Genomic DNA, 25,479 nt, shown 5'->3' with positions numbered 1-25,479 from the left:
ACAAAAAAACCAAAACCCAAATCAAACAAATGTAATAAACCTCAAAAATAATATAAAAAAGTCTTTAAAATTGAGATTCAACAAGCAACCAAACAGAGCCATTAGTTCTTTCGCTTCTTCGTCTCCTGTAATGGCTCGCTCCATTTCTTCTCCTTTCTTTTCCCACACCTTCCCTTATTCTTCTCCTGCAACTTCTAACTCTCGTCTCAACCGTGGGTGCACCCTTTCTCCACGCCCCCATGCTTTTGCTTTCTTTACAAACTCCTCTAAAAACAACAATAGCCTCACAACTCCTCTTTCACAAGAAAAAAGTGAAAAACTTTCTTCAGAAAAGAAGTCTTTTGCCGTGGCAACAGGGGAGCTTTTCTTGGGAATTGCTTCCAGATTAATAAAAAGCAATTCTAATTACGAAAAACCAGGCTCAACGATCCATGACACACCCAGAAAAATAATTAATGAGAGCGAGCTTGGAAATAGAGAAAACAATGATGAGAGAATTGGGTTAGTGATGGAAGATGAGATAGAGCCAGATGTGATATGGGAACAAAGATTTAAGGATATTGAAGCTGAGAAAGAAAGAAGAGTGGTTACAAGCCCTGGGTTTAGCTTTTCTGCTGCTGGCCTTTTGTTTCCTTATCATCTTGGGGCTGCCCAGTTTCTCATTGAAAAGGGTTACATAAAGGTGTCATCTTCTCTTTATTCCCATTTTACAAAAATTGCTTGTTTGATTGTTCATTGGTTGAGTTTGAGTTCTGTTAATATCGCATGTTGAAGAGGTTTTTTTTTCCTTACATTGTTATTTTTTTAATGCAATGTTCATTGGTAGGGAAATTCACATAGGAATTTCTTTCTTTTGAGAGAAACTTGGATTAATGAATCTTGGCTTCCTTGAGGTTAACGTTGTGCTATAAGCAAGAATATAAAGTTAACAGGTGAATTCTGTTGGCTTCGGACCCAGGTAGTGCTTATTTTAGAATAGGATACTAATATTTTCTGGGAAGTACAAATATAAAACAAAATCTAATTTAATCGCTATTCTATCATCATTACTTCTTTTCTTAAGTCAACTACTTTACATAGTCCAATTTAGATATTGAACTTTATCTGGCTTACTCGACTCCATTGATCATTAACATCCTTTTTCATTGTACAATAGATTTCCAAAAAGGAAATTAAGATGAAAAGATACAAGCAATTTGGAATGACAGCTTAAAATTGCATTTGACACGAAATTTAGCCTTCTAGTTTTCAGCAGAGGTTATGGAGATAATCAAGGTTTTTTCTTGGTGTTTTTATTGCTTGGGAGTGGTATCATGTCATTGATACAGCTTGAGAGTAAAAGATTCAGATAACTGTTCCTATTAAGTATATCTTTCACTTTAGAAAGTGCTTTGGAAGTATGGGTTTTAGGCAAGTACTCTATGAGTTCTTGATAACAGTGGCAAACTCTTTATATGATTCTGTGCAATGATATTTCATCATGAACCACGCTGGCTGTACCTTACATTTCCTTTTCCCCTTGGACGCAGGAAACCACACCACTGGCTGGTTCATCTGCTGGTGCCATAGTATGTGCAGTGATTGCTTCTGGAGCTGGCATGGATGAAGCCCTAAAAGCTACAAAGATCCTGGCTGATAATTGTCGGCTTAAAGGGACTGCATTTCGTCTTGGGGTATGCCTAGGCCTGGCACAATGATTGTTTATGTGGCTTAATGCACTTATTGCTCTGCTTTTTAAAATGTAGTTTTTTTATAGTTTTATGTGTATGATTGATGGTCACTAGTTGCTGATCAGCATGTATATTCTCAGTCTTATTGCTCAACTCAAATGGATGCAGTGATTAATAATTAAATTCAATCATCAATGCTTTTAGAGAACCTTGATTCCATCAGCTTTGGTATTTTAGTGGCTTAATATCTCATTTTTTTGGCCATTGCTTAATATCTCATTTAAGAACCCAAATTTTTGTATCAACAGGAATTTGTCTTCTTGTTTATGTATCAGCTTCTGATCAAGTTTAAGTTTTATGTTAACTTATCCTTTTTTAAAACCAACAGGCTGTTCTCCGAGATGTTCTTGACAAGTTTCTGCCTCATGATATTCATACTAGGTCCAATGGGAGGGTTCGTGGTGAGTATGATACTTTAAAAACAAAATTAGTTGCTGGATGTAAATTCTTTTACATAGGGAGTACATAGAAAAAGCAAATAATTAAATATTTTTTGAAGATATATGAATATATAACAAAATAATATTGTCATCCTACAATCAGAATATTTGAATCACACATTTAGATCATGATAGCAATGAGATAGCAGTTTGGATCAAGTTGGTAGTAAGGAAAAAGTAGATAGGCTGCATTGGGATGGTAACATGCAAAGCATTGGTCAAATCATAATTTTAGAGATGTTTGCTGAGGACTAGGTTGCGTTTTAACATAACAAAGTGACTACAAAGGCATTGTGAACACTGTTAAGGAGGGGTGTTGCAATAGCTTCAATTGTCTTTACACTAGATTCACCAACCTTGCTCTGTTCCAAGATAAAGTTGAATGACATGTGTTTCTCTTTTTAGTGTATGACCTTTCTTTATAAAGCTATCTGCATAATACGAAAGACTGATTTTGACTTGCTAATCTCCACCACTTTGAACAATTAACATTTCTTCTAATCACAACTATTATGACAGTTGCTGTAACTCAGATTCTTTGGAGGCCTAGGGGTTTACTGGTGGATCGGTTTGACTCCAAAGAAGATCTCATCAATGCAGTCATTACCTCTTCCTTCATTCCGGGGTAATTGGTTAATGCACAGTTCTACATTGAAACTCTTGCTATGAAGTTACCTGAACCTGATACAATTTGTCTTTTGCAGGTATCTTGCTCCTCGCCCAGCAAAAATTTTTCGGAATCGTCTATGCATTGATGGGGGTTTGACATTATTTATGCCCCCAACATCTGCTTCTAAAACGGTATTTTCTTGAGATCATTTAAAATTGAATCTGGCTTTGAAAATTCAGAGAAGCTATTTGCTTAGTCTATTTAATAAATTTTGCAATCATATATTGGTCTGAAACAAGGATCATTAATCATAAATTGTTTTGAGTTGAATTGCTTGGGTTTTAAGTGGCATTTTGATGTTCTGACTACCACTACAACAATAATATTTGTATTTTCAAAAGTTACTGAAATCTTTGTAGCTATAGGATACAAAGCTAGGATTCAGTCAAATCTTTTTTAAGATCCATGTATCACATTCTATATGATTATTGTTAATACTTGAAAATAGCCTTGTATGCATAATCCACTATAGTTTTTATTTACAGGAACAAGATTGGTCGACCTTTATATATAGAGTGTTATTACGCTTGCTTATCTAATTTCAAGCAATAAGCATCGCAGTGAGATGACACTGGGTGGATGCTAGTAACTATTCAAGTTAACAATTATATAGCTTGGAAAATTACACAAAGATATTTTTAACTTATTTTTATAATTAAGGGCTGCAGTTGAATCTTTATAGCTACTGTACATGGCTTGAAAATCAGTTTACAAGGCAGGAAATTGAGATTGTAATGTCTGCTATAATGATTACACAAGCTTACTCGTGATAGTGATATGATGGCTCATGTTGTTTTTCAGGTCCGTGTTTGTGCTTTTCCAGCCAGCCGATTGGGATTGCAAGGAATTGGGATTAGTCCAGACTGCAATCCTGAGAATAGGGCTACCAATAGAGAGGTAATGCCCTAGGCTGCAAGTGTTAATTATTTTCCTCGAGTATAAGCCACTGAATTCTTGTTGCCAACTACTCACAGCTTTTCAACTGGGCACTGGAGCCAGCAGATGATGATATTCTTGATAGGCTCTTTGAGCTTGGATATCTAGATGCAGCTGTGTGGGGGGAGCATAACCCTGTTGACAACATTGTTGCAGATGAAAGTCCCCTTGTTGAGAATGGTTCTGCAAAGTAAATATCTTTTGTATGGATAGGATTTTAGGGCCACTCACGCCCCTCCAGGTTTCTTTTTTCACATCCCCTGGCAAGTAGGACAATTGAATTTCATTTGGATCGATAAGGCTGGGTTAAAATATAGTAATAGTAGCCGATATTATACTAATTTTTATGGTATGAATTTGTCAAAGGACTGTAAGATATCATCGGCTTGTTATTTTTTGCATGTTCTTGGTTAAAAAGCCCCATTTTCCCCTATTCAAATCTTTCTTTCAAGCAAATAATTCACGGATTTCTTTGTATAATAGCATGCGCTACAGTACCCAATCGTACTCAGGAAGGTAGAAAATATGTTCCTCCCACATGGTCCAGGCCTTTAATAAGAATATGATACAAGTAATAATCTTGCTTTCATGGTTTCTTCCAAATAGTAGTCTTGGAAAGGAACATTAATATGTCGAGGAAAACACTAATCATTTAATACACAATCAGGAATAATTTTAAATCCTAATCATAGATTTGAAAGTTTGAACTCATAAGGTAGTTGACAAAGTGATTACAGGCTGAGTGGAAGACAAAAACAGCCCATTTTGTATCCTCCTTTTGCATCGAGTCAAAAAGTATTTAAAAGACCCATGAAACCCCATAGGCCATAGTCAAAGAAACTTGCAATCAAATGTAAAAATTTGCAAAAAAAGAATATATTTATATTTCATAACTTGCTTTGTTAAGGTTGCACTTTTAGGACCGTTGGGTTTTCATTGTCAAAGCCAAGGGCATTTTTCTTTCCAAGGTACAACCATGAAAGCAGACAACATTTAGTCTTTGGTGCATACAATTATCTCTCAGTTGAATATTGACGCCCACCGTATCCATCAGGTCGTACAACACCATGCACGCTCATGCACCCTCTTTCCACATAAACCCCGTTCTTATTTCAAAGGCCAATGACCAACGATTTCCCAATCCTCCATCTTTTACTTTCAAGTTCCAGCTACTAAACTAAACCCTCTCTTTCTTTTTCTCCTTTTCAGTCTTATCTTAGCTCTGGAGGGTTCTCAGAGGCCTTGTTGCAGAGCCAATTTGGCATTCTGTCCACCTCCATCAATCCTTCTTCACACGACTACCCAGCTCAAATGATTGTCCATTGAAGTGGAGGCGGCCAGCATGTCAAACAGGCTCTGTAAATTTCTCTCTGAGAAACCCTAAGAGAAATTAATGAAACACTTTTACTATTAGATGTTTCCGAGGCAAGGATTCTTTTTCAGTTCTGATCCATTGGGTTAATTTTCTTGCTGCTTCGACCTTGACAGACATAAGTACTTAAGCGTTTCAGGAAGAGCTATAGCGTTGAGTACGTTAGAAAATGCCAATTCCTACACGGTAATATCTATCTTGTCTCGCATATATACATATAATTGAGTTAAACTTTTTTCTTCTTCTTCAATGTATTATTGGATCCAGTTTGCAGGCCATGCTCATCACTTGCTTTGGCTTGTCATCGGCCCTGGCCAGCATCCTTTCAGGTAGACAACTAACATAATATCCTTATGAAGATTGATTACCACCATTCCTTTAGATCAGGAATGTTTTTTCCTGTCAAGTTTTGGTAAGGATTGGAGGTTAGAGTTTTCTGATCCGTGAGAAGTTCTAAGTTTTTGACAATATGTAACTTAATTTTGTCCATTTGGTCTAATGGGTTTAGCTGCCCTTTTGCTGATTACAAGTCAACCATCCGCAATAGTATTAAAAAGCAGCCATATTTACATGAAAAGTTCGACTTTTCCTCAACCTTTTCATCGAATGTGATGATGATAGAGATGGTAACTTTCACATGTTTAAAGTACCTTTCATGATTGTAGTGAACACATGCTCCACCGTCAATGGCTCTTAGTTTGTCTTTTTGTTTTTGCTTAGACTTTGGTCTTTGGATTCCGAGAAGCAATATGCTTGGAAATGGTATCAATCCTAGACTTGCATTTTTGCTCAAAGTAGTGTTTTGTTAGTGGAGATTGCATCATCACAACTGACATTTCAAATATATATATATATATGTTACAGCAGTATAAAGTCCGCAATTCTTGTCTTTTCTACATAATAATACCCATTATTTTTTATATTTTTTGAAATTATACTTCTACAGTTCTACAAATTAGAATGCATCTGATACATGGCAGAACTTATGATTACCAGACAACATCATTACTTATGATTGGGTTGGAATAAGGAGAAGCAGAAAGCAAGGGGAAAAACACAAGAAAGTAAAGAATGTTTGAGGAATAAGGTCGACATTGAAAGCTCAAGTTGTTGGCTTTGTGTTTAGCTTTAGGCCAAAAGTGGCACTCTCATCAACACCTTTAATCATCTTCATGCTTACCCTTTTCTCTCCCAATCCCAAGAAAACAAAAAAAACCAGTCTCATAATTTGAGTTTCAAATCAAAGAATTCTAACATCTTAATACTCTATCTGATTCAAAGTCTCAAACGACTATTTATTATACTTTAATTATTGAGTTTCATGCCAATTGAGTAAGGCTCTCAAGCATTTGCTTACTCGCAAATAAAACATAACTAAATGCTTTTATTAAATGGCTGCAAAAGAAACAAAAATGCTTTGAAATAACTAAAATGATGGGGGTGGTGCGGTGGCGTTGATGGCCATCTTCATTCCAGCGGCACATATTTCAGGAGCACTATCGATGAAATAATTAGCTCCGAACACAAGACTGATATTAGTATTCCCTGAATCAAACACTTTGGCTCCATCGTTAAGGGTACATGAGTCGTGCCCTTCTTGATTTACGACCGCCACATTGAACCTCTGATCATCATATTTGAAAACTACACGAACAATCATACAAATAATCTTTAAAACACGTAATTATATACATGCAAAGTTAACTAATAACAATGCATATTGTTATACCGAGAAGATCACCGGCATGGAAGGGTTTCCCTTGAGTCCAGCTTTCCATGTCATAGATCATGTCCCAGCCTTCTTCATCTCCAACTATATATGTGGTTGGCTGTGAATGACGAACTCTTGCATGAATGGCCTGAAATTGAAGCACCATGAAAAGTAGCATCGCTGCAAGGACTAGTTTTGAACTTTTTATAATTCCCTTTCTCATCATTTTCCTGCACAAGATTAATTTTCCTATAAACCAATGATTTTCCACCAAATTATTCCGATTAAACATTTACTAAATTATGAATATATATAGCCTCATGGAAAAGAAAAGAAAAGAGGAAAGAAATCTAGCGTTCGATCTTAATTTCCAAAAGAAGAGGGAATAATCACTTTTTTTTGGTTATTATTAAATGTTGAATCTTTACAATTAATGTGATGCATTCATGACCTAATTTTTTTTTTTATAAGATCATGACCGAAATTAAACCATAATGTGCAATTAAAAAATGGAACCAAGAATTTGATTTTGAAGTAACTGTACAAAAATCTACGCTACCCAATTTTACACATATTTTTGTAGCTGAAAATTAGGAGTGCAAAATTAATTTACGAGTTTATAATTGTTCAGTAACTCACATTAATTTATTGTTTATAGTAATCTATGTGGTTGGTCAATTTTACTTTGATCTTTTAGAATAATTATTATTTGTATAAAAGAAGGCGTAATCTAAATTAAAAAATAAGTTAATTGTTGAGATTTAAATTTTAAAATTTGAAGGATGTCATTATAACTATATAAATTAATTGAATTAAATTTTAAGCTCAAAATAAATTTAGCTACATATATTTTTTAATATAAATTAATTAAAACTTAAATCACCAATTTATTCAGATAAGTAATTAGTCATTTATTTTCTCCCCACTCTCCTAGTAATTAGAAAGATTTTTTGGAAGATTTTGAAAATTGAATTATTTATTGAGTATATTTATTAATTTGGCAACTAGTATTATAATTTCTAGGCATTTTCTTACCAAAAAAAAAAAAGGTTTAAAATTGGTTGATTTTCTTCATGCTTTTATTAAAAAAAAAAATTCCTGAAATAAAAAAGTAAAGCATGAAAAGTCAATCAATTTCAACCTTTTTTTTGTGATGATCAATTTCCAAACATTGTTTATTATTTCTTTGATTTGATTCTACGTAACAATCAACATTGACTTCATGCCATTATGCTTGCGCCATAGAATTCGCTGGGTTCAAAAGAATGTTTAGGCCTAACAACTTGATAAACATATTGAAGAAGAATAGTTGGGCTTGAGCCCAAAACTAAATACCTTTGTCCAGGAAAAGAAAAACACGTGAATTTAACCAAAAAAAAAATAATTTTTTGCAATGTCGTCCTTATAAATTTGTATACCTCAGTATGCAAATTGAAAAGTTAGTGCTTATTTTTACGTGCAACATGATAAAAACTCGTTCAAGTGCAAAATAATTATCCACGAATTTTGTTTTGGCTGAAAATTTTAAACTTTAATTACTCTTAAAAAATCATATTTAACCCCTTTTACTATGTTCATGAACTCTGTGAAGGTTGCCTGGTTTACTTGCATGGAGGGAGCTAATGTGCGGAAGGGTAGACATCCAGTCATGTAAAACATATGCCACAAAATTATATCAACATATGAACAAAGATTTGAGTCAAGTTTGTTACTGACAAACAGCTGATACAGAAAAGAATCCTCAGAAATGTAAAAGAACTTGAAGTTTCACCATCCCAGTGTTCATTTCTCCACTCTATGTGCAAAACTGAAGTATCTTAGGCAACAAAACTGGTATACATTTACCTTTGAAGCAAGACTATGTTCATCAAGGCAATCTCGGGTGTATATTTACCTTTTTCTCTCTTGCTCCTCTTTTGCCTTGTTCTTTAAGGCTGCTAGTGGTCTCTTCATCAAGGAAATCTGGGGTGTACTTTTCCATGAGCAGGGTCAATTCTTTTTCGAATCCTTTCTCAAGCTCAATCAGCTTCTCCCAGTACCTTTGTGTGATTGCCAACCTTCTGTGTTGATGACTTTTCATCAGCTTCTCCCTCTCTGTATCGAATTCATCCATCCTTTTCTCCTGGATTACTATGGACCTCGTCTTTTCCTCCAACTCAGTAGCACTGAATGTTGGTTAAAAATCCTTATCAGGTTATGACTGTAGAATAAAATCAACAAGTTTCAGTTTCAACCAAACGAGACTCCAGAGCTTCTCTTGAATGTTCTTAACAAAAGCAAGCGGCTTGTTTTCCTTCTAAATGGTAACAAATACTGGATTTGATGAGCAGAAATTGTCATTTGTCACAATTTCATCTTAAACAAAAAGAAAAACATTCATTGCAGCACAGAGTAGGGCACATATGAATTCTAAAACAAAACATCTTGAAGAATAAATTTAGCTTCACATGTTCCACTGTTACCTGTACACATTTTCATTATTTGTCAGATTTGCATTTGACTGCTTAACCCTCTCCCTTGTTGTCCTCTGCAGCTTCTCAGAATTATCTTCCTTAGAGTCTATGGCTTGGTAAATAATGTTGATTTTCTCCTTAAAATATTGTTCTTTGGCACCCAACAGGAGATCAATGCTTTGCAATGACAAGTTAAAAGAATTCAATGTCAAATATATCAAGAAGCTGCAAGGAAGAGATATCTGCTATAGTACACTGCAATTGCAGCAATTTTAGAAGCCAAGTTCAAGTCCCACATGAAGAGTTCTTCTAGGAGAAGAGGAAGAGGATTCATGCATCTTGACACAACAGTTTCACGTAAAGCTTTTTTGATCTTGTTCAGTTAGCAGAATAAGAAAGAAGCCTGTTCATGCCCGCATGACTTCTTAAAATTACCCTAATTTCATCTTCTTTATAAGTCATGATAGGAGCAAAGTGATAATGGCAATACCATCCATCCACCAGGTATGATCACCAATTTACCAAGTAGTGAAACATGGAAAAGATGGTCCTAGGGCATCCTTTATTTTCTAACTTGATGACCATGATTGGCAATAAAAGTAGAGGAACACAAATTTCCAAAAATGCTACCTCTTTTTTGTTCTGCTCATGCCGCAATCTAGTTTGCTGCCTCACAATAAAATTTTCCTCTGTTGTCTGACGGAGCTTCTCACTGAGTCGACCCAGAGACTCCACAAGCACTTGTGAGTGCTGCTGCTCTTGAGCAACCTTCTTTTTAAGTCGGGTAAGCTGCTGACTATCATCATTTATCTTCTTTATCTAACTCTCAACCATCTCTTGGTATGATCTCGTCTCAAATTTCAGCTTGGACTTTCCTGCTTGATCACACAGATTGTCAAACATGACCGCATAAGAAAACAACATTGCCAATAGAGAGAGGAAATCGTGTTTCTGCCACCATCAATCATTCATAAGATTTAAATTATTAATTCTGGAAGCAAAATTTAAATGCATGGTTACCTACTATTCTTGGTAAAATAATAGCATGTTTTAAGGCAATGCTGTGTTATCCCAATGGGAACAAACTGTCATGCGCTGGATTAAGAGTTGGTTTTGAGATTTACTCCTCTCCAAATTGACACAATATTTTTTTCTTTTTTGGGGGGGGGGGGGGGGGTGGGGGGGTAAAGAGGAGAGAGAGAGAGAGATTAGACCTTGAGAGTGTTGGTTAAATATATCCAAGTCTCCTTTTATAGCAATATAGCCATAGAGTTGGCACTTGCCACCAGGACAGAATGGAACCCGTGAACAATCCCAAGCATCCCTATCCCTGTATTACAGCAGTATAAAGTCTGCAATTCTTGTCTTTTCTACATAATAATACCCATTATTTTTTATATTTTTGAAATTATACTTCTACAGTTCTAAAAATTAGAATCCATCTGATACATGGCAGAACATATGATTACTAGACAACACCGAATTCATTACTTATGATTGGGTTGGAATAAGGAGAAGCAGAAAGCAAAGGGAAAAACACAAGAAAGTAAAGAATGTTTGAGGAATAAGGTCGACATTGAAAGCTCAAGTTGTTGGCTTAGTGTTTCCTTTAGGCCAAAAGTGGCACTCTCATCAACCCCTTTAATCATCTTCATACTTACCTTTTCTCTACCAATCCCAAGAAAACAAAAAAACCAGTCCCATAATTTGAGTTTCAAATCAAAGAATTCTAACATCTTAATACTCTATCTGATTCAATGTCTCAAACTAGTATTTATTATACTTTAATTATTGAGTTTCATTCCAATTGAGCAAGGCTCTCAAGCATTTGCTTACTCGCAAATAAAACATAACTAAATGCTTTTATTAAATGGCTGCAAACGAAACAAAAATGCTTTGAAATAACTAAAATGATGGGGGTGGTGCGGTGGCGTTGATGGCCATCTTCATTCCAGCGGCACATACATCAGGAGCACTATCGATGAAATAATTAGCTCCGAACACAAGACTGATTTTAGTATTCCCTGAATTAAACACTTTGGCTCCATCGTTAACGGTACATGAATCGTGCCCTTCTTGATTTACGACCGCCACATCGAACCTCTGAGCATCATATTTGAAAACTACACCAACAATCATACAAATAATCTTTAAAACACGTAATTATATAGATGCAAAATTAACTAATAACAATGCATATTGTTATACCGAGAAGATCACCGGCATGGAAGGGTTTCCCTCGAGTCCAGCTTTCCATGTCAATGACCAAGTCCCAGCCTTCTTCGTCTCCAACTGTATATTTGGTTGGCTTTGAATGATGAACTCTTGCATGAATGGCCTGAAATTGAAGCACCATGAAAAGTAGCATTGCTGCTAGGACTAGTTTTGAACTTTTTATAGTTCCCTTTCTCATTATTTTCCTGCACAAGATTAATTTTCCTATAAACCAATGATTTTCCACCAAATTATTCCGATTAAACATTTACTAAATTATGAACATATATAGCCTCATGCAAAAGAAAAGAAAAGAGGGAAGAAATCTATTGTTCAATCTTAATTTCCAAAAGATGAGGGAATAATCACTATTTTTTTGTTATTATTAAATGTTGAATTTTTATAATTAATGTGACGCATTCAGTACCTAATTTTTTTTAATAAGATTATGACCGAAATTAAATCATAATGTGCAATTAGAAAATGGAATCAAGAACTTGATTTTGAAGTAATTGAACAAAAATCTACGCTACCCAATTTTACACATATTTTTATAGCTAAAAATTAGGAGTGCAAAATAAATTTTCGAGTTTATAATTATTCGGTAACTCACATTAATTTATTATTTATAGTGATTTATGCGATTGGCCAAATTTACTTTGATCTTTTAGAATAATTATTTTTTATATAAAAGAAGGTGCAATCTAAAATAAAAAATAAGTTAGTTGTTGAAATTTAAGTTTCAAAATTTGAAGGAAGCCACCCACCGTAACTATATAAATTAATTGAATTAAATCTTAAGTTCATAAATTTGGTTACATATATTTTTGAATATAAATTAATTAAAACTTAAATTGCCAATTTATTCATATAAGTAAATAACCATTTATTTTCTCTTTACTCTCCTAGTGATTAGAAAGATTTTTTTGGAAGATTTTGAAAATTAAATTATTTATTGAGTATATTTATTAATTTGGCAAGTAGTATTATAATTTCTAGGATTTTTTTACCAAAAAAAAGGATTAAAATTGGTTGATTTTCTTCATGCTTTTATTAAAAAGAAAGATATTCCTGAAATAAAAAAGTAAAGCATGAAAGGTCAATCAATTTCAACCTTTTTCTTGTGCTGATCAATTTCCAAACATTGTTTACTATTTCTTTGATTTGATTCTACATAACAATCAACATTAATTTCATTCCATTATACTTGCGCCGTAGAATTCGCTGGGTTCATAAGAATGTTTAGGCCTAACAACTTGAAAAAAAATATTAAAGTGGAATAATTGGGCTTGAGCCCAAAACTACCTTTCTCCAGAAAAAGAAAAACACATGAATTTAACCCCAAAAAACTCATTTTTTGCAATGTCGTCCTTATAACTTTGTATATCTGAGTATGCCAATTGAAAAGTTAATGCTTATTTTTATGTATAATATGATAAACACTCGTCCAAAGGCAAAACAATTACCCACGAATTTCTTTTTGACCGAAAAATTCAAACTTCTAAACCTAAAATTTAGTTTTGTTTTTATTCATATAATTACTCTTAAAAAATCATATTTGACCCATTTTACTATGTTTGCAAACTTCAAGTTTAAATTAAAAGCTCAATTTCCTTAGCCAGCAGAAATTTGTAACTATTATACTTCAGTGATATTGTGAAGGTTGCCTGGTTGACTAGCATGGAGGGAGCTAACGTGTTGAAAGGTATACATCCAATCATGTAAAATATATGCCACAAAATTATATCAACATATGAACAAAGATTTGAGTCAAGTTTGTCACTGACAAAGAGCTGATACAGAAAAAAATTCTCAGAAATGTAAAAGAACTTGAAGTTTCACCATCCCAGTGTTCATTTCTCCACCTTTTTCTCTCTATGTCCAAAATTGAAATATCTTAGGTAACAAAACTGGTATATTTACCTTCGAAGCAAGACTATGTTCATCAAGGCAATCTGGAGTGTGTATTTACCTTTTTCTCTCTTGCTCCTCTTTTGCCTTATTCTTTAAGGCTGTTAGTGGTCTCTTCATCAAGGCAATCTGGGGTGTACTTTTCCATGAGCAGGGTCAATTCTTTTTCGAATCCTTTCTCAAGCTCAATCAGCTTCTCCCAGTACCTTTGTGTGATTGCCAACCTTCTGTCTTGATGACTTTTCATCAGCTTCTCTCTCTCTGTATCGAATTCCTCCATCCTTTTCTCCTGGATTATTATGGACCTCGTCTTTTCCTCCATCTCAGTAGCACTGAATGTCGAAAAAATGTTAAAAATCCTTATCAGGTTATGACTGTAAAATAAAATCAACAACTTTCAGTTTCAATCAAACGAGACTCCAGAGCTTCTCTTGAACGTACTTAACAAAAGCAAGCGGCTTGTTTTCCTTCTAAAAGGTAACAAATGTTGTATTTGATGAGCAGATTAGTAGCAGGTCAGCAGAAAACAAAAATTGTCATTTTTCAATACTTTCTCAAGGTAGTTAGTGTGCATTAAAATTTCATGTCAGACAAAAAGAAAAGCATTCATTGCAGCATAGAGTAGGGCATATATGAATTCTCAAACAAAACATCTTGAAGAATAAATTTAGCTTCACATGTTCCACTATTACCTGTACTCATCTTCATTATTTGTCAGATTTGCATCTGACTGCTTCATCCTCTCCCTTGCTGCCCTCTGCTGCTTCTCAAAATTATCTTCCTTAGAGTCTATAGCTTGGTAAATAATGTTGATTTTCTCCTTAAAATGTTGTTCTTTGGCACCCAACTGGAGATCAATGCATTGCAATAACAAGTTAAAAGAATTCAATGTCAAATATGTCAAGAAGCTACAAGGAAGAGATATCTGCTATTACACACTGCAATTGCAGCAATTTTAGAATCCAGATTCAAGTCCCACAAGAAGAGTTTGTCTGGGAGAAGACGAAGAGGATTCATGCATCTTGCCACAACAGTTTAATGTAAAGCTTTGTTTGATTTTGTTCAGTTAACAGGGTAAAAAAGAAGTCTGTTCATGCCCCGCACTGACTTCTTAAAATTACCTTAACTTCAGCTTACCTACAAGTCAAGGTAGAAGCAAAGTGATAATAGCTATACCATCCACCAAGTATGATCACCAATTTATCAAGTAGTGAATCATGGAAAAGATGGCCCTAGGGCATCCTTTATTTGCTAACTTGTTGACCTTGATTGGCAACAAAAGTAGAGGAACACAAAATTCCAAAAATGCTACCTCTTTTTTGTTCTGCTCATGCTGCAATCTAGTTTGCGGCCTCACAATAGAATTTTCCTCTGTTGCCTGACGGAGTTTCTCACTCAGTCGACCTAGAGACTCCACAAGCACTTGTGAGTGCTGCTGCTCTTGAGCAACCTTCTTTTTAAGTCGGGTAAGCTGCTGACTATCATCATTTATCTTCTTTATCTGACTCTCAACCATCTCTTGGTATGATCTCGTCTCAAATTTCAGCTTGGACTTTCCTGCTTGATCACACAGATTGTCAAACATGACCGCATAAGAAAACTACATTGCCACTAGAGAGAGGAAATTGTGCTCCTTCCACCATCGATCATTCATAAGATATAAATTATTAATTCTGGAAGCAAAATTTAAATGCATGGTTACCTACTATTCTTGGTAAAATAAAAGCATGTTTTAAGGCAATGCTGTGTTATCCCAAATGGGAACAAACTGTCGTGCGCTGGATTAAGAGTTGGTTTTGAGATTTACTCCTCTCCACATTGACACAATATTTTTTTCTTTTTTAGGGGGGGTGGGGGGGGTAAAGGGGAGGGAGAGAGAAAGATTAGACCTTGAGAATGTTGGTTAAATATATCCAAGTCTCCTTTCATAGCAATATAGCCATAGAGTTGGCGCTTGCCACCAGAACAGAATGGAACCCGTGAACAATCCCAGGCATCCCTATCCCTCCCTTGCTCTTTAAAATGCTTATGCAGGCGTGCAGCCTCTAAATACCCTGCTGCTGAGCTCTCAAAGATCAAAACACTCATCCCCCGGTGCCCTTGTGGACCGTATGAGTGTCTCGCTTTTACAGCAGCATATGAGCTGAAGTAATTGAGAAGCTCTTGATTTCCCATTCCAGTCCACTGATGAAATAATAGTCGGTACAAAGAAATCAACAGTATATTAGTACAAGAGACATTTTACAAAACCTATTTCTAAAAGTAAAGATGATAGCAGTAAAGTACCTTGCCGTTATCATCCTGTTCATATAATGTATTCATAATGATAACCATAGGAGGCCAAATTATTTCATGATCTGCAACTCTATCATTGAGCCCTTCCCATCTGCCAAAGGCATCACTGACTGATTTGATTAAAGTTCCTCTCCTGCGCATCTCCTCAACCAAAAGTTCTGCAAATACTCGATGCATCTTAGCTCTCCGTGTTGTTTTAGTCATGGCATGAGTCATTAGGGGTTGCACGCCTCGATACCAGTTGATGGCTCCTGGCCCACCTTGACACGCTGGGCAGTGCCACCGCTGAACTGGTGATATAATCTCCTCAACAGTCAGTTTCTCTAAACTTTCAAAAAATGCATTGAACCACTTGTTCTTCTTGCGTGCTTCATGGCTCTTCTCATTTTCATCCGAATCAGAAACATAGTCGTTGAGATCATCACTATCGTAAACAATATTACAGTCATCATCATATTCATTAACTCCAATCGCACCATCTAAATTATCACCAACTTGAGCACGGTCATTCCTTCCATGCTCTGAACATGGAGATTTTATACAACTGTTTCCCCTTGTTCCATCACCTTGTTGGTTCCATGCACTTCCACGTCCAAAGGAATTCCAAGAAACAGCATTTTGAGTCTGCCAGGCATGGTAAGTAGCCTTTTCTGAAGCACTATTACCTTGCATTCTAAGTTTCTGAATCACATTTGGATGTCCCCAAACATTAGGAGTAGAATCTTGAGGAAACCCAGAATTTACGGCAACTCTGTTTTTGGATTCCAATGAGTTCTCCTTGTCACCAACCAGTGCAGAAGCTAGCTTGATGTCAGCCACATTCTGACTTAGTTGATTAACTTGGCGACTGGAAATTTTGTACACACTCCCCAAGTCGGGAAATGGGTCAGTAGCATCTGCCATGAAGATCTTTCGAACACTTTTTTCAAGAAACTTCTCTTTGTATGAAACCTAGCCCTAGATCACTGTATTGAATGAAAAGATTGGTCAATTTTAATATTTCAGGAAACAATTCAAAAGCCTATGTTATAACCAAAACAAAATGCAGGCAAAAGAAGCCTAACACTAGATCAACAATAAATATCAAACATATTCCAAGTTGATGAAGGCTGAATGATGAATAATATTAACCATGTGCTAATCAGTAAAACGTCCCAACTGTCAGAATTTTACAGAAAAGTTACTCCTTAATCATGGATTCATGATCACCTACTATGGTTTTGCTATAATTATACAATTATTTACTCCAAACCATCTATAATGTGAGGGCCAATGTGTGATATACACTCATTGATCGTCAAAAAATTCATAATTATATCTGACTTAATTCAAAGTGTCAGGATCATATGAATCCAAAATGTCAATCCTTAAAACACTTCAAAAATACTAATTTGAAATTAGACAGGCAGCAAATTAACTATGACAAACTAAAACTGTCATACATGAAATCGAGACCTAACATAGTTATATTATTTTAAAATAAAACTCCAAAATAATATGAATCTTTTTTTTAATCATTTTAAAATTTTTCAAAAAAATATTTTATTCAAGAAAATTTGTAACTTGAATTTAACTAATAAGAAATTTTCATATTCTCAAATGCAAACTAATAAAAATACTAAACCGCTTCATAAGAGCTTACTAGCCAATAATGTCTCTAATGTCCGAGTAATCTTTCAGATATAATCTTTTAGCTTTTCACATAACTAAGTAAACTTATCATTTACTATCTATACAGAAAAAGTAAAAGGAAAGTAAGCAAACCACAACTTAGCAAGTATAAGCTCACATATCTTACTGAAACAAGTATCGTTTTCATACATATCATACAAATCATTCGAAACATTCATCAAATTATAATGTTAAAAACATTTCAAAGATCATTGTTCTATCAAATATTTCGTAAATTCATAAATCAATATCAAAATATGTTAATTTATAAATTATTATAAAATATGCTACCATTCAAATATCGTAATCAAACTAAATCATCAATCACTCATTAAAAATCATTGTAAATCATCTTCATTTACAAATCATGGATCAATATTTAAAATCATCACAAACCATCATAAATCATTAGTTCATCTTTAGCTATGATCACTGTTATAACCCGTGACATCAGTTGTATCAAAAATTTCATCATCATAATCATTGTTAACTAATATAACTTGCTAACCAGAGCCTAATGCTAACTACTATAACCTGTTAACAAGGCTATATGATCAGGGCTATGCTAACTATTATAACCCATTAGCCAAAGCTATAAAACTAGTTCTAGTATCGATGATTTCACTTCTCAATGATGTAAAAACATAGCTATCAGAAAATGATTCCTTAAACATAAATCATTTTCTTATTTCTTTCATAAGTATGATCAATCATTTACATAGCAAAAATATAAAATAATCATATGCTTAGTCCTATTTTCATATATAAAAAATAATGAAATAAAACATTTACTCATTTAGAAACATACATATATACATAGGTTCGAAAACAAGTAAAGTATATGAGATTTTACTTACCTTCTTTCAATTCTACCACTTAGTTTTTGCCCCAAAATAATTAACAGTCTATTCAATATAATTTCAATATAACAAAAATCAATCAACCCATTTTGAGACCAATTATACCAAAATTAATTAAGTTAAACAAGGATTAACTCAATTAATTAATATTGACAGCCTGAGCTTTTTTCACTGAAGTAGCCATATCTCAAGATATCCATCTCAGAATTAAGATCTTTTTAATGTGTTAGAAACTAGACTCGATAAAATTTTTAACCATATATGGTTCATCTTGTGATTCCTTGTAGACTAATTATAATAAATTTTGCAATTCATGTCATTTGTTGCTACTAGACAGCATGTATACCTTCTAATAAAAATTACACATTTATGCATAAGAAACTTCAAATTCAATTCTACTTATTCTGTTGAAAAGTAGACTCAATAAAATTTTCAAACATATATGGCTTAATATGTAATTCCTTATATAAAAATTAAGAGGAATTTCATAATTTCTCCCTGCTGCTGCTACTAGGTAGTTTGCACATCTTTAAGTAAAAACTAAACTACTCTCCATAGAAAATTCATAATTGACTTTTGTTTATTTCATTGTAAATTCAATTCAGTAAGCTTTCTAACAGTATATAATTATAATAACAATGTTTTATCTTTTAATACAAAAATTATCTTAATCCATCACTGCAAACATCAGGGTTTACACAATACAAAAATTTTCCTTTCTAATCCTATCAAATTTATATTTTCTATTTTTACAACAATAAAATCACATTACTAAACTTCCTAAACACTTTATTAAACTCTTATTAAAGTCTAAATGATTTGCCCAAACCAATCTTGAAGAGGGATAATGAATTTCCTAAAGTTTTAGAGTTTTTTTATTACAAGTTACACCTCAAGACTTAACAATCAACATTATTTATTCAAAATTGAAAAAAAATTATTTACTCACCTCTAAAAGATAACACTCTTTATAGATTTTGTTCTTACCCTTTACTTGAAATCTTTTGACTTGTTTGTTTTGTATAAGAAAGAAAGAAGAAATAAACTTTCTCAACACTTTATTAAACTCTAATTAAAGTCTAAATGATTTGCCCAAACCAATCTTGAAGAGGGATAATGGATTTCTTAAAGTTTTAAAGTTTTTTTATTATAAGTTATACCTCAAGACTTAACAATCAACATTATTTATTCAAAATTAAAAAAAATTATTTATTCACCTATAAAAGATAACTCTCTTTATAGATTTTGTTGTTACCCTTTACTTGAAATCTTTTGACTTATTTGTTCTGTATAAGAAAGAAAGAATAAATAAACTTTTATTTTCTTTTGATCAGTTGTCGACAAAAAATAGCAGTATAAGCTAAGCTTATTAAAAATTGAATTATTTATTGATAATTCCTTTGTCTTTCTAATTTTTATAAAAAAAACTCCCTTCAGTTATAAAATATTTAAAATATATATTACAAAAACAATTGTAGATGAGCAAAACCTACATTTCTGTAATCACTTTGGAGTACTCCTGATGGGTTTTAAGCATTTTCCAGAAAACATAAAACTTGAAAATAACAACAATAAAAAAGCATCGATCTTTTCAAACTGAAGTTTCATTGCAAAAAAATATGAACAAGAAGTTATTCATCCGAAGAGAGAAACAAAAGAACCATCTTTCTTCTTCCTTTTTGAACAGAATATAGCAATGAGAATAATTGGAAGCCATCAGATGACATAACAAATACATTTATACAAGCAACAGATGAACAAAACGAACAAAAAAAAATGATTAACTCCTTTAAGAACAGAAATCATCATGTGAAATAACTTTTTTTTTCTCTCTTTGAAACTCCCACGGAAGAATACATTAACGTTTAACATCAAAGAAGAAAATCAAGTAAAAGAGAGATGATGAAACTGGAGAACCTAAAGTCATGCATAGCAAGAGAGAAAAAGAGATAAAAGAAATACTTTCACCTGATAGTCGGAAGAGCTGAAAAAAGAGAAGGTGTTGCCTACGGAGAAACGATAGCGGTGTAAAACTGAGAAAGTGAGAACCATAAAAATGGAAGAAGGAGAGGAGGAGATGTGCAGCGCACGCGCTTTATGGAGAATGGAGACGTCAATTAACATAAAGGAAGAGAATGGTTGGCCATGGCCCCATCGGGTCGGGACCCTTGGACAGACTCTAAACAGATCAGTGTCGCAGCATTCATGTAGAGAATCCGTCGCATGCCGGTATTTCTCTTAGGCCTACTACACGAGATATCTCTCTCTTTTAGTAGTTTTTTGTAGCCTGTCAGTTTGGATGAAAGTTGAAAGGTATAATTCTCACGAAAGAATAAAAAAAAAAACCTTTAATTTTCTTTCATAGCCTTGAAAAATGTGCGACACTCATTTCACAATAGATGACAGAACCAAGCTTTCGCTTTTGCATTGTTTGCATGAATCACGTTCTGCTGCCCAGGATTAGTCATTGTCTACTTTAACACACTCATCATGTTGAAAGCACAACCTAATACAAATTGTTCGGTTCTTTGTTTATCAGGTTGCTGTTTCCTCCATTATCTAGGTGTCATCAACAACATTGCCTAAGCATACTAATAGTAATACTATACGAAAATAATAAAAAATTTAATCATTTAATTATTCAATAGATACATGATAACTGTATAATATTTATTTGATAATGTAACATCATGCAACGATAAAAGATTCTCACCGCACCGAACTTTTCATCCTCAAACTTGATTCTAATGCAATGGAAATCACACGATCACATTACGAAACAAAATTTAAATTTAATTTACAAAGTTGTTAAACTCTATCATTTATTATAGGAGTTTTGATTTTTAGCAACGTTTTTTTAATCGTTTAACGGCATTTATTAATGCCACTATAAGGTTGCGACGTTTACGAAAAAACACCACACAGAGTGCTGTCTATACACGCGTCACAGTAAATAGCAGCATTTTTGAAGAAACGTCTCAATATTAACGACGTTCGTATGTGAAGCGCCGCCATTTTAGCGGCGTTTATATCTTAAAGATGCCGCTATTTCAATGACATTTTTATGAGAAAAACGTCGTTGCACTAATATTGTTTGTAATAGAAAACGTCGCTACTTTGCATGGCGTTTGAATTTGAAAACGCCTCAATATTTGTGGCGTTTGTATCTTTTAGGCGCCGCTAATTCAGTAGCGTTGTTATGAAAAAAACGCCGTTACTTTAGTGACGTTTCTATTAAAAATGCCACCGAACTAGCAGCGTTTGTTGGAAAAAGCACCGCTACTTATAGTGAATTTTTATGCTACAAACGCCACTAAATTATTCATTTAATGGCATTGCCTAATGCAAACGATGCCATTTTGTAAAAATATTATTTTTATATAATTTTTATAATAAATTTTATTTTCAGTAAAGAGCTTAAATTCAGAAATTGAAATTAATATTAACTTCATTAACGTTTAAATATACATTTAATGAATACAAAATTTAATAATTAGTATAATAACATTCAAATATTGTAAATATATTAACCAAATAAAAAATTAAAATGTATGAAATGAATGACTACATACATTTTGTTGGCTGCCAATTGATGAAAAAAATTTTCCACCTTGGTCATTAGCATGCTCAACAGCCTACTGAATAATGTCATACAATTTTTAACACTTCATTGTATGCTTATTTTTTATTTAAAAATTTTAATATTTACTAAGTATAATACCTGAGTTGATGGAACACTAAGATCATTTTTTAAAATTTATTGTTGCACAAAATTCATAAGATGATCGAATCGATCATGCAACTGCTGAAATTTTGCACGCTCTAGTTTCATTCTAGCACATTCTTCTTCAATTTGGCACGCTCATGTTCTCTTTCTGCTTCCATTTGCTGAAAACGTTGTTGCATAGTTTGTAACTCCCTTCTCAATATTGAAATATCTCGCGAAGACTGACTTACTGAGAGTGTAAATTACAGAGAGTTATGTCCACAGTATGCAGATATTGTTAGACCCAATCCAAAGCCTCGAACCCGTCCATGTCTTTCTTTTTCAGCAACTTCTATGAATATCTGATTTTTCATTTCTTGCATGTTGAGAAAACCTTCATATGCTACTTCAATCTCAGCAGTCATTTTCTCTTTCACTTTCTCCTGTAAATTTGTCATATACAACAATCAAGTTTAATGACTAATTGATTATATGTTAAAAAGAGTTAATATTTACTTTATGTTAAAATAGATGATACAAATTATCATAATTTCTTGTGTTTCGACATTCATGTAAGATTCATATTTTTTTTTTGTGTTATATGAAAAAGTTTCATACGTCTAATTGTACCGCCTATCTCATTTTCTTATACAAAAATATATGTTATTTGATAGGATATATATCAACCGTAACTTATTTATGCATATCAATCATGTCAAATCAAGTATTAAAATTTTGAATAACTTTAATCTCTTTTATTTATATTTTGGCCCTGTAACAACATAATAGTCTTAAATATACGCAAAGAATAAAAGTATTTTGGGCTTTCACACATATCGATCATAGAAACCAAATTCAATTATTTTTTTTCGATTCAATATGAAGGATTAAAGTCATTCAATATATTGAAAGCATCCAAAATTTATTTGTATATTTACCTTTTATATGCAAAAATATTCTCAAACAGAGATAACTGATAACTTTTTCTCTCATATTAACCATAGAAACCAATTTTAATCAATCGGATAAGCTTAATATCAAGTGTTGAAGGTATCGAAACTATTAAAAATCAACAATAACAACAACCAGATAATAAAGGCGTAAATATACGTAAACATTAACTTTTCATACATATCATCTGTGTAACTAAGTTCAAAACTTTTGATAAGTTTAATATCATGTATTGAAACAATCAAATCTATTAAAACATAACAATAAATGTTAATTTCCATATTTGCCTTTCAACGATAAAAAAAGTTCATTAATTGGAATAAGTTAATTATCATAAACTTACGATTTCTTTTTGCTTTTTTGTAAAACTTTTTGATCCACTTGTGTGGCTATATTTCTGTTGCTTCTGCTACCAATCCCAATCTATTTTCTTTCCTGTCATAAAAAATAATTGCTTATATGATAAAAATTCAAATATTACCAACTTAAACCATCAAACACATTCATCATTTCATTCTATTATACAAAGTTATAAACTAGTACCTCACTTTTTCTTGAGAACCAAAATCTAATCAGTTGTTCATATTACCACCTAATCACATTACATGGTAGCTTTTGCATCATCGCCTCTACAGTACTATTTCGATCGAAATACCTATTCTTCAAACTATGCTTATAATCTTTCCATTTCTTTCCCAAGGACTTAAGCACATAGAAAATTGGTATTTCAAGTACAAATCTTGACTGTAATAATATAATAAAAAAAGTTTGAATAAGTAAACAAAATGTAAAATTAAAAATTTGAATCATCTAATTAATTATACTAATACCTTAATAAAGTTTAACGCATCGACCTTAACTTCTTCTGGAATATGATGTCATGTTTCATAATAAATAGGTAATTTCATTCTATTACGGGCTAGCATGCGTAGAAATTCAACCAATAGTTAAACCTTTTCACCAATTGGTTGCCTATCAGAGTTTGCAGACACTACAATACGCTCGTTAAGAGGTAGTGCAAATAATTCCTTCAAAGTTGTCTGGCCTTTGATCCTCTGTTAACCATTGTTATCAACTGTAACAAATATATAATATATTTATAAAATCGTAATACTTTTATCATTATACTTGAATTCTAAAATTGGAGTATATCATACATGCATTCGAATTTAAAGCATAATCAATTGATGGGGTACTATCTAAACGTGGACTTCCTGTATTGCTAGATCCAATATCAGTTGAAAGATTAGAAGTGATGGAGTTAAATTCGACAGTACGTTCATTTCTCTCCAAAAGATTCAATCCATAGCCAATATCTATAGGTGTTGTCGACGGTTCTAAACTAATATCTTTGATATATTTTTCTTTCAACCTATTTCTCTGCATTGTAGCTTACCTACATCATAAAAGTAAATATAAAAAAAATTTTAGTTCAGGAATATATAAAGATATTTTCAATTTAAGAAATCAAAACCTACAATATATAAAAAAATATATCAATTTAATTAAATCAAAATATAATATATGATTTAGAAGACAATAATTATACAATAGCGAATGTGACATTATTTACATACTATTATTTACTATATTATATCTTAAACACTCGAATTACAAATTATAGGTACACAAAATCATGGTTCGTAAATGTCTTCAGTAACATCTTCGTGGATCCACTAAGCGTAGGTACAGGAGATATTCTCATCCAAGTTTTATTCAGTAAAAATATTACATCTAGTTTCATGTTCAACATCATCTTTGGTATCTAACCCCATATCAAATAAGTCTCTAGGTGTGTTTCGAAGAACAACAAACCAACTCAATTCTTTTGGATCTTCAAAGTAAAATACTTGTTTGACTTGAGATGAAAATACATAAGGTTCATTGATGAGGTGTTACCCTGTGTGAATTAATCAAGAAAAATTAACAAGTGTAAATCCGTACTGATCTTTCTTAAGATCCTTCGTACTATTCACATTTGTCCAATCACATTGAAATAAGATAACTTTTCACTTGCCATAATAATCTAACTCAATGATGTCATTAATCATGCCATAATAGTCAACATTTCCCTCCAAAAGGTTTGTGTCCCTAGCACTAGCATAGCTAGTAGTTGATGAAGTCACAACAACTTTTGAATTTTATGTACTTCTAAATCTCTCATGGGATTTTATGTGAAATCTAAATCCATTGATGATGAAACCTTTGTATCATTTTACAATTCGACTCGGACCATGTGAAAGATACTTTACCTCTTCACTAACAAGCCTTTTACTCCAAACTTATAAAAGTGAAATAAATATATATTATTAATATTATTTTTACCGTAAGCATTCTATGTAGATAAAAAATAATGAGAAGTATGGCATTATTTACAGTTGCTCCTAACTGTTCATAAAAATTTTTAGCGAATAACTTATCAACCTTTCGAGGGTTTGATCATTGATAATATGCAGGATCTCTCAAATTATTTCTATACTCACTATAAAGCATCATGATAAAGTATTAACACAAAAAAACACAATAAATTATGCCTACTATAATGTATAATTTGCTTGA

At 33.0% G+C, this 25,479-nt stretch overlaps 5 protein-coding genes across 6 annotated transcripts; 1 reads left to right on the top strand and 4 right to left on the bottom strand.

Annotated features, from left to right (window-relative positions):
* Positions 1-21: 21 nt before the first annotated feature.
* LOC111298149 (uncharacterized) lies at positions 22-4,209 on the top strand. Its single transcript, XM_022892857.2, has 7 exons — positions 22-682; positions 1,530-1,673; positions 2,059-2,131; positions 2,690-2,795; positions 2,875-2,971; positions 3,642-3,737; positions 3,815-4,209. Exons 1-7 carry the CDS (start codon positions 131-133, stop codon positions 3,968-3,970), a joined length of 1,224 nt encoding a protein of 407 aa, XP_022748592.2. The 5' UTR covers positions 22-130; the 3' UTR covers positions 3,971-4,209.
* An 86-nt stretch (positions 4,210-4,295) lies between these two features.
* LOC111298150 (basic blue protein-like) lies at positions 4,296-7,122 on the bottom strand. Its single transcript, XM_022892858.2, has 2 exons — positions 6,878-7,122; positions 4,296-6,792 (listed from the first exon to the last, which is right to left on the bottom strand). The coding sequence occupies exons 1-2, from the start codon at positions 7,083-7,085 to the stop codon at positions 6,575-6,577; spliced, it is 426 nt and encodes a 141-aa protein (XP_022748593.2). The 5' UTR covers positions 7,086-7,122; the 3' UTR covers positions 4,296-6,574.
* Positions 7,123-8,541: 1,419 nt separating this feature from the next.
* On the bottom strand, positions 8,542-10,283 carry LOC149514472 (protein SUPPRESSOR OF GENE SILENCING 3-like). Its single transcript, XM_089745037.1, has 3 exons — positions 9,943-10,283; positions 9,322-9,489; positions 8,542-9,059 (listed from the first exon to the last, which is right to left on the bottom strand). Exons 1-3 carry the CDS (start codon positions 9,960-9,962, stop codon positions 8,990-8,992), a joined length of 258 nt encoding a protein of 85 aa, XP_089601163.1. The 5' UTR covers positions 9,963-10,283; the 3' UTR covers positions 8,542-8,989.
* A 489-nt stretch (positions 10,284-10,772) lies between these two features.
* LOC111298427 (basic blue protein-like) lies at positions 10,773-11,865 on the bottom strand. The gene is made up of 2 exons (XM_022893141.2): positions 11,521-11,865; positions 10,773-11,435 (listed from the first exon to the last, which is right to left on the bottom strand). The coding sequence occupies exons 1-2, from the start codon at positions 11,792-11,794 to the stop codon at positions 11,218-11,220; spliced, it is 492 nt and encodes a 163-aa protein (XP_022748876.2). The 5' UTR covers positions 11,795-11,865; the 3' UTR covers positions 10,773-11,217.
* Positions 11,866-13,208: 1,343 nt separating this feature from the next.
* On the bottom strand, positions 13,209-20,671 carry LOC111298765 (protein SUPPRESSOR OF GENE SILENCING 3-like). Of its 2 annotated transcripts, none has more exons than XM_022893490.2 (6): positions 20,232-20,671; positions 15,724-16,697; positions 15,327-15,621; positions 14,750-14,994; positions 14,130-14,284; positions 13,209-13,769 (listed from the first exon to the last, which is right to left on the bottom strand). In XM_022893490.2, the coding sequence occupies exons 2-6, from the start codon at positions 16,633-16,635 to the stop codon at positions 13,526-13,528; spliced, it is 1,851 nt and encodes a 616-aa protein (XP_022749225.2). In that variant the 5' UTR covers positions 16,636-16,697; positions 20,232-20,671; the 3' UTR covers positions 13,209-13,525. The 2 variants fall into 2 exon arrangements, with proteins under 2 accessions (XP_022749225.2, XP_089601756.1); XM_089745630.1 differs by having other exon boundaries at positions 13,229-13,769; positions 14,750-14,997.
* Between the last annotated feature and the right edge of the window lie 4,808 nt (positions 20,672-25,479).

This window comes from Durio zibethinus, chromosome 16 (genome assembly GCF_047325235.1).
Source record: "Durio zibethinus cultivar Kanyao isolate XHJ-2024 chromosome 16, ASM4732523v1, whole genome shotgun sequence".
In the NCBI taxonomy this organism is placed as follows: domain Eukaryota; kingdom Viridiplantae; phylum Streptophyta; class Magnoliopsida; order Malvales; family Malvaceae; genus Durio; species Durio zibethinus.
The sequence above is the reverse complement of the archived record's forward strand: the minus strand, read 5'-3'. Positions and strand labels throughout refer to the sequence as shown.

Excerpts from the sequence above, each read along its gene's own strand:
- LOC111298149 (XM_022892857.2), top strand. The coding sequence starts at position 131 with ATGGCTCGCTCCATTTCTTCTCCTTTCTTTTCCCACACCTTCCCTTAT. Across the intron at positions 683-1,529 it reads TTGAAAAGGGTTACATAAAG|GAAACCACACCACTGGCTGG; the intron begins GTGTCATCTTCT and ends CCTTGGACGCAG. Across the intron at positions 2,132-2,689 it reads GTCCAATGGGAGGGTTCGTG|TTGCTGTAACTCAGATTCTT; the intron begins GTGAGTATGATA and ends CTATTATGACAG.
- LOC111298150 (XM_022892858.2), bottom strand. The coding sequence starts at position 7,085 with ATGATGAGAAAGGGAATTATAAAAAGTTCAAAACTAGTCCTTGCAGCG. Across the intron at positions 6,793-6,877 it reads CCATGCCGGTGATCTTCTCG|TTTTCAAATATGATGATCAG; the intron begins GTATAACAATAT and ends TTGTTCGTGTAG.
- LOC149514472 (XM_089745037.1), bottom strand. The coding sequence starts at position 9,962 with ATGAGCAGAACAAAAAAGAG. Across the intron at positions 9,490-9,942 it reads ATGAGCAGAACAAAAAAGAG|CATTGATCTCCTGTTGGGTG; the intron begins GTAGCATTTTTG and ends GTCATTGCAAAG. Across the intron at positions 9,060-9,321 it reads AATAATGAAAATGTGTACAG|TCATAACCTGATAAGGATTT; the intron begins GTAACAGTGGAA and ends TTTATTCTACAG.
- LOC111298427 (XM_022893141.2), bottom strand. The coding sequence starts at position 11,794 with ATGTTTAATCGGAATAATTTGGTGGAAAATCATTGGTTTATAGGAAAA. Across the intron at positions 11,436-11,520 it reads CCATGCCGGTGATCTTCTCG|TTTTCAAATATGATGCTCAG; the intron begins GTATAACAATAT and ends TTGTTGGTGTAG.
- LOC111298765 (XM_089745630.1), bottom strand. The coding sequence starts at position 16,635 with ATGGCAGATGCTACTGACCCATTTCCCGACTTGGGGAGTGTGTACAAA. Across the intron at positions 15,622-15,723 it reads AACAGGATGATAACGGCAAG|TGGACTGGAATGGGAAATCA; the intron begins GTACTTTACTGC and ends TTATTTCATCAG. Across the intron at positions 13,770-14,129 it reads AATAATGAAGATGAGTACAG|TGCTACTGAGATGGAGGAAA; the intron begins GTAATAGTGGAA and ends TTCGACATTCAG.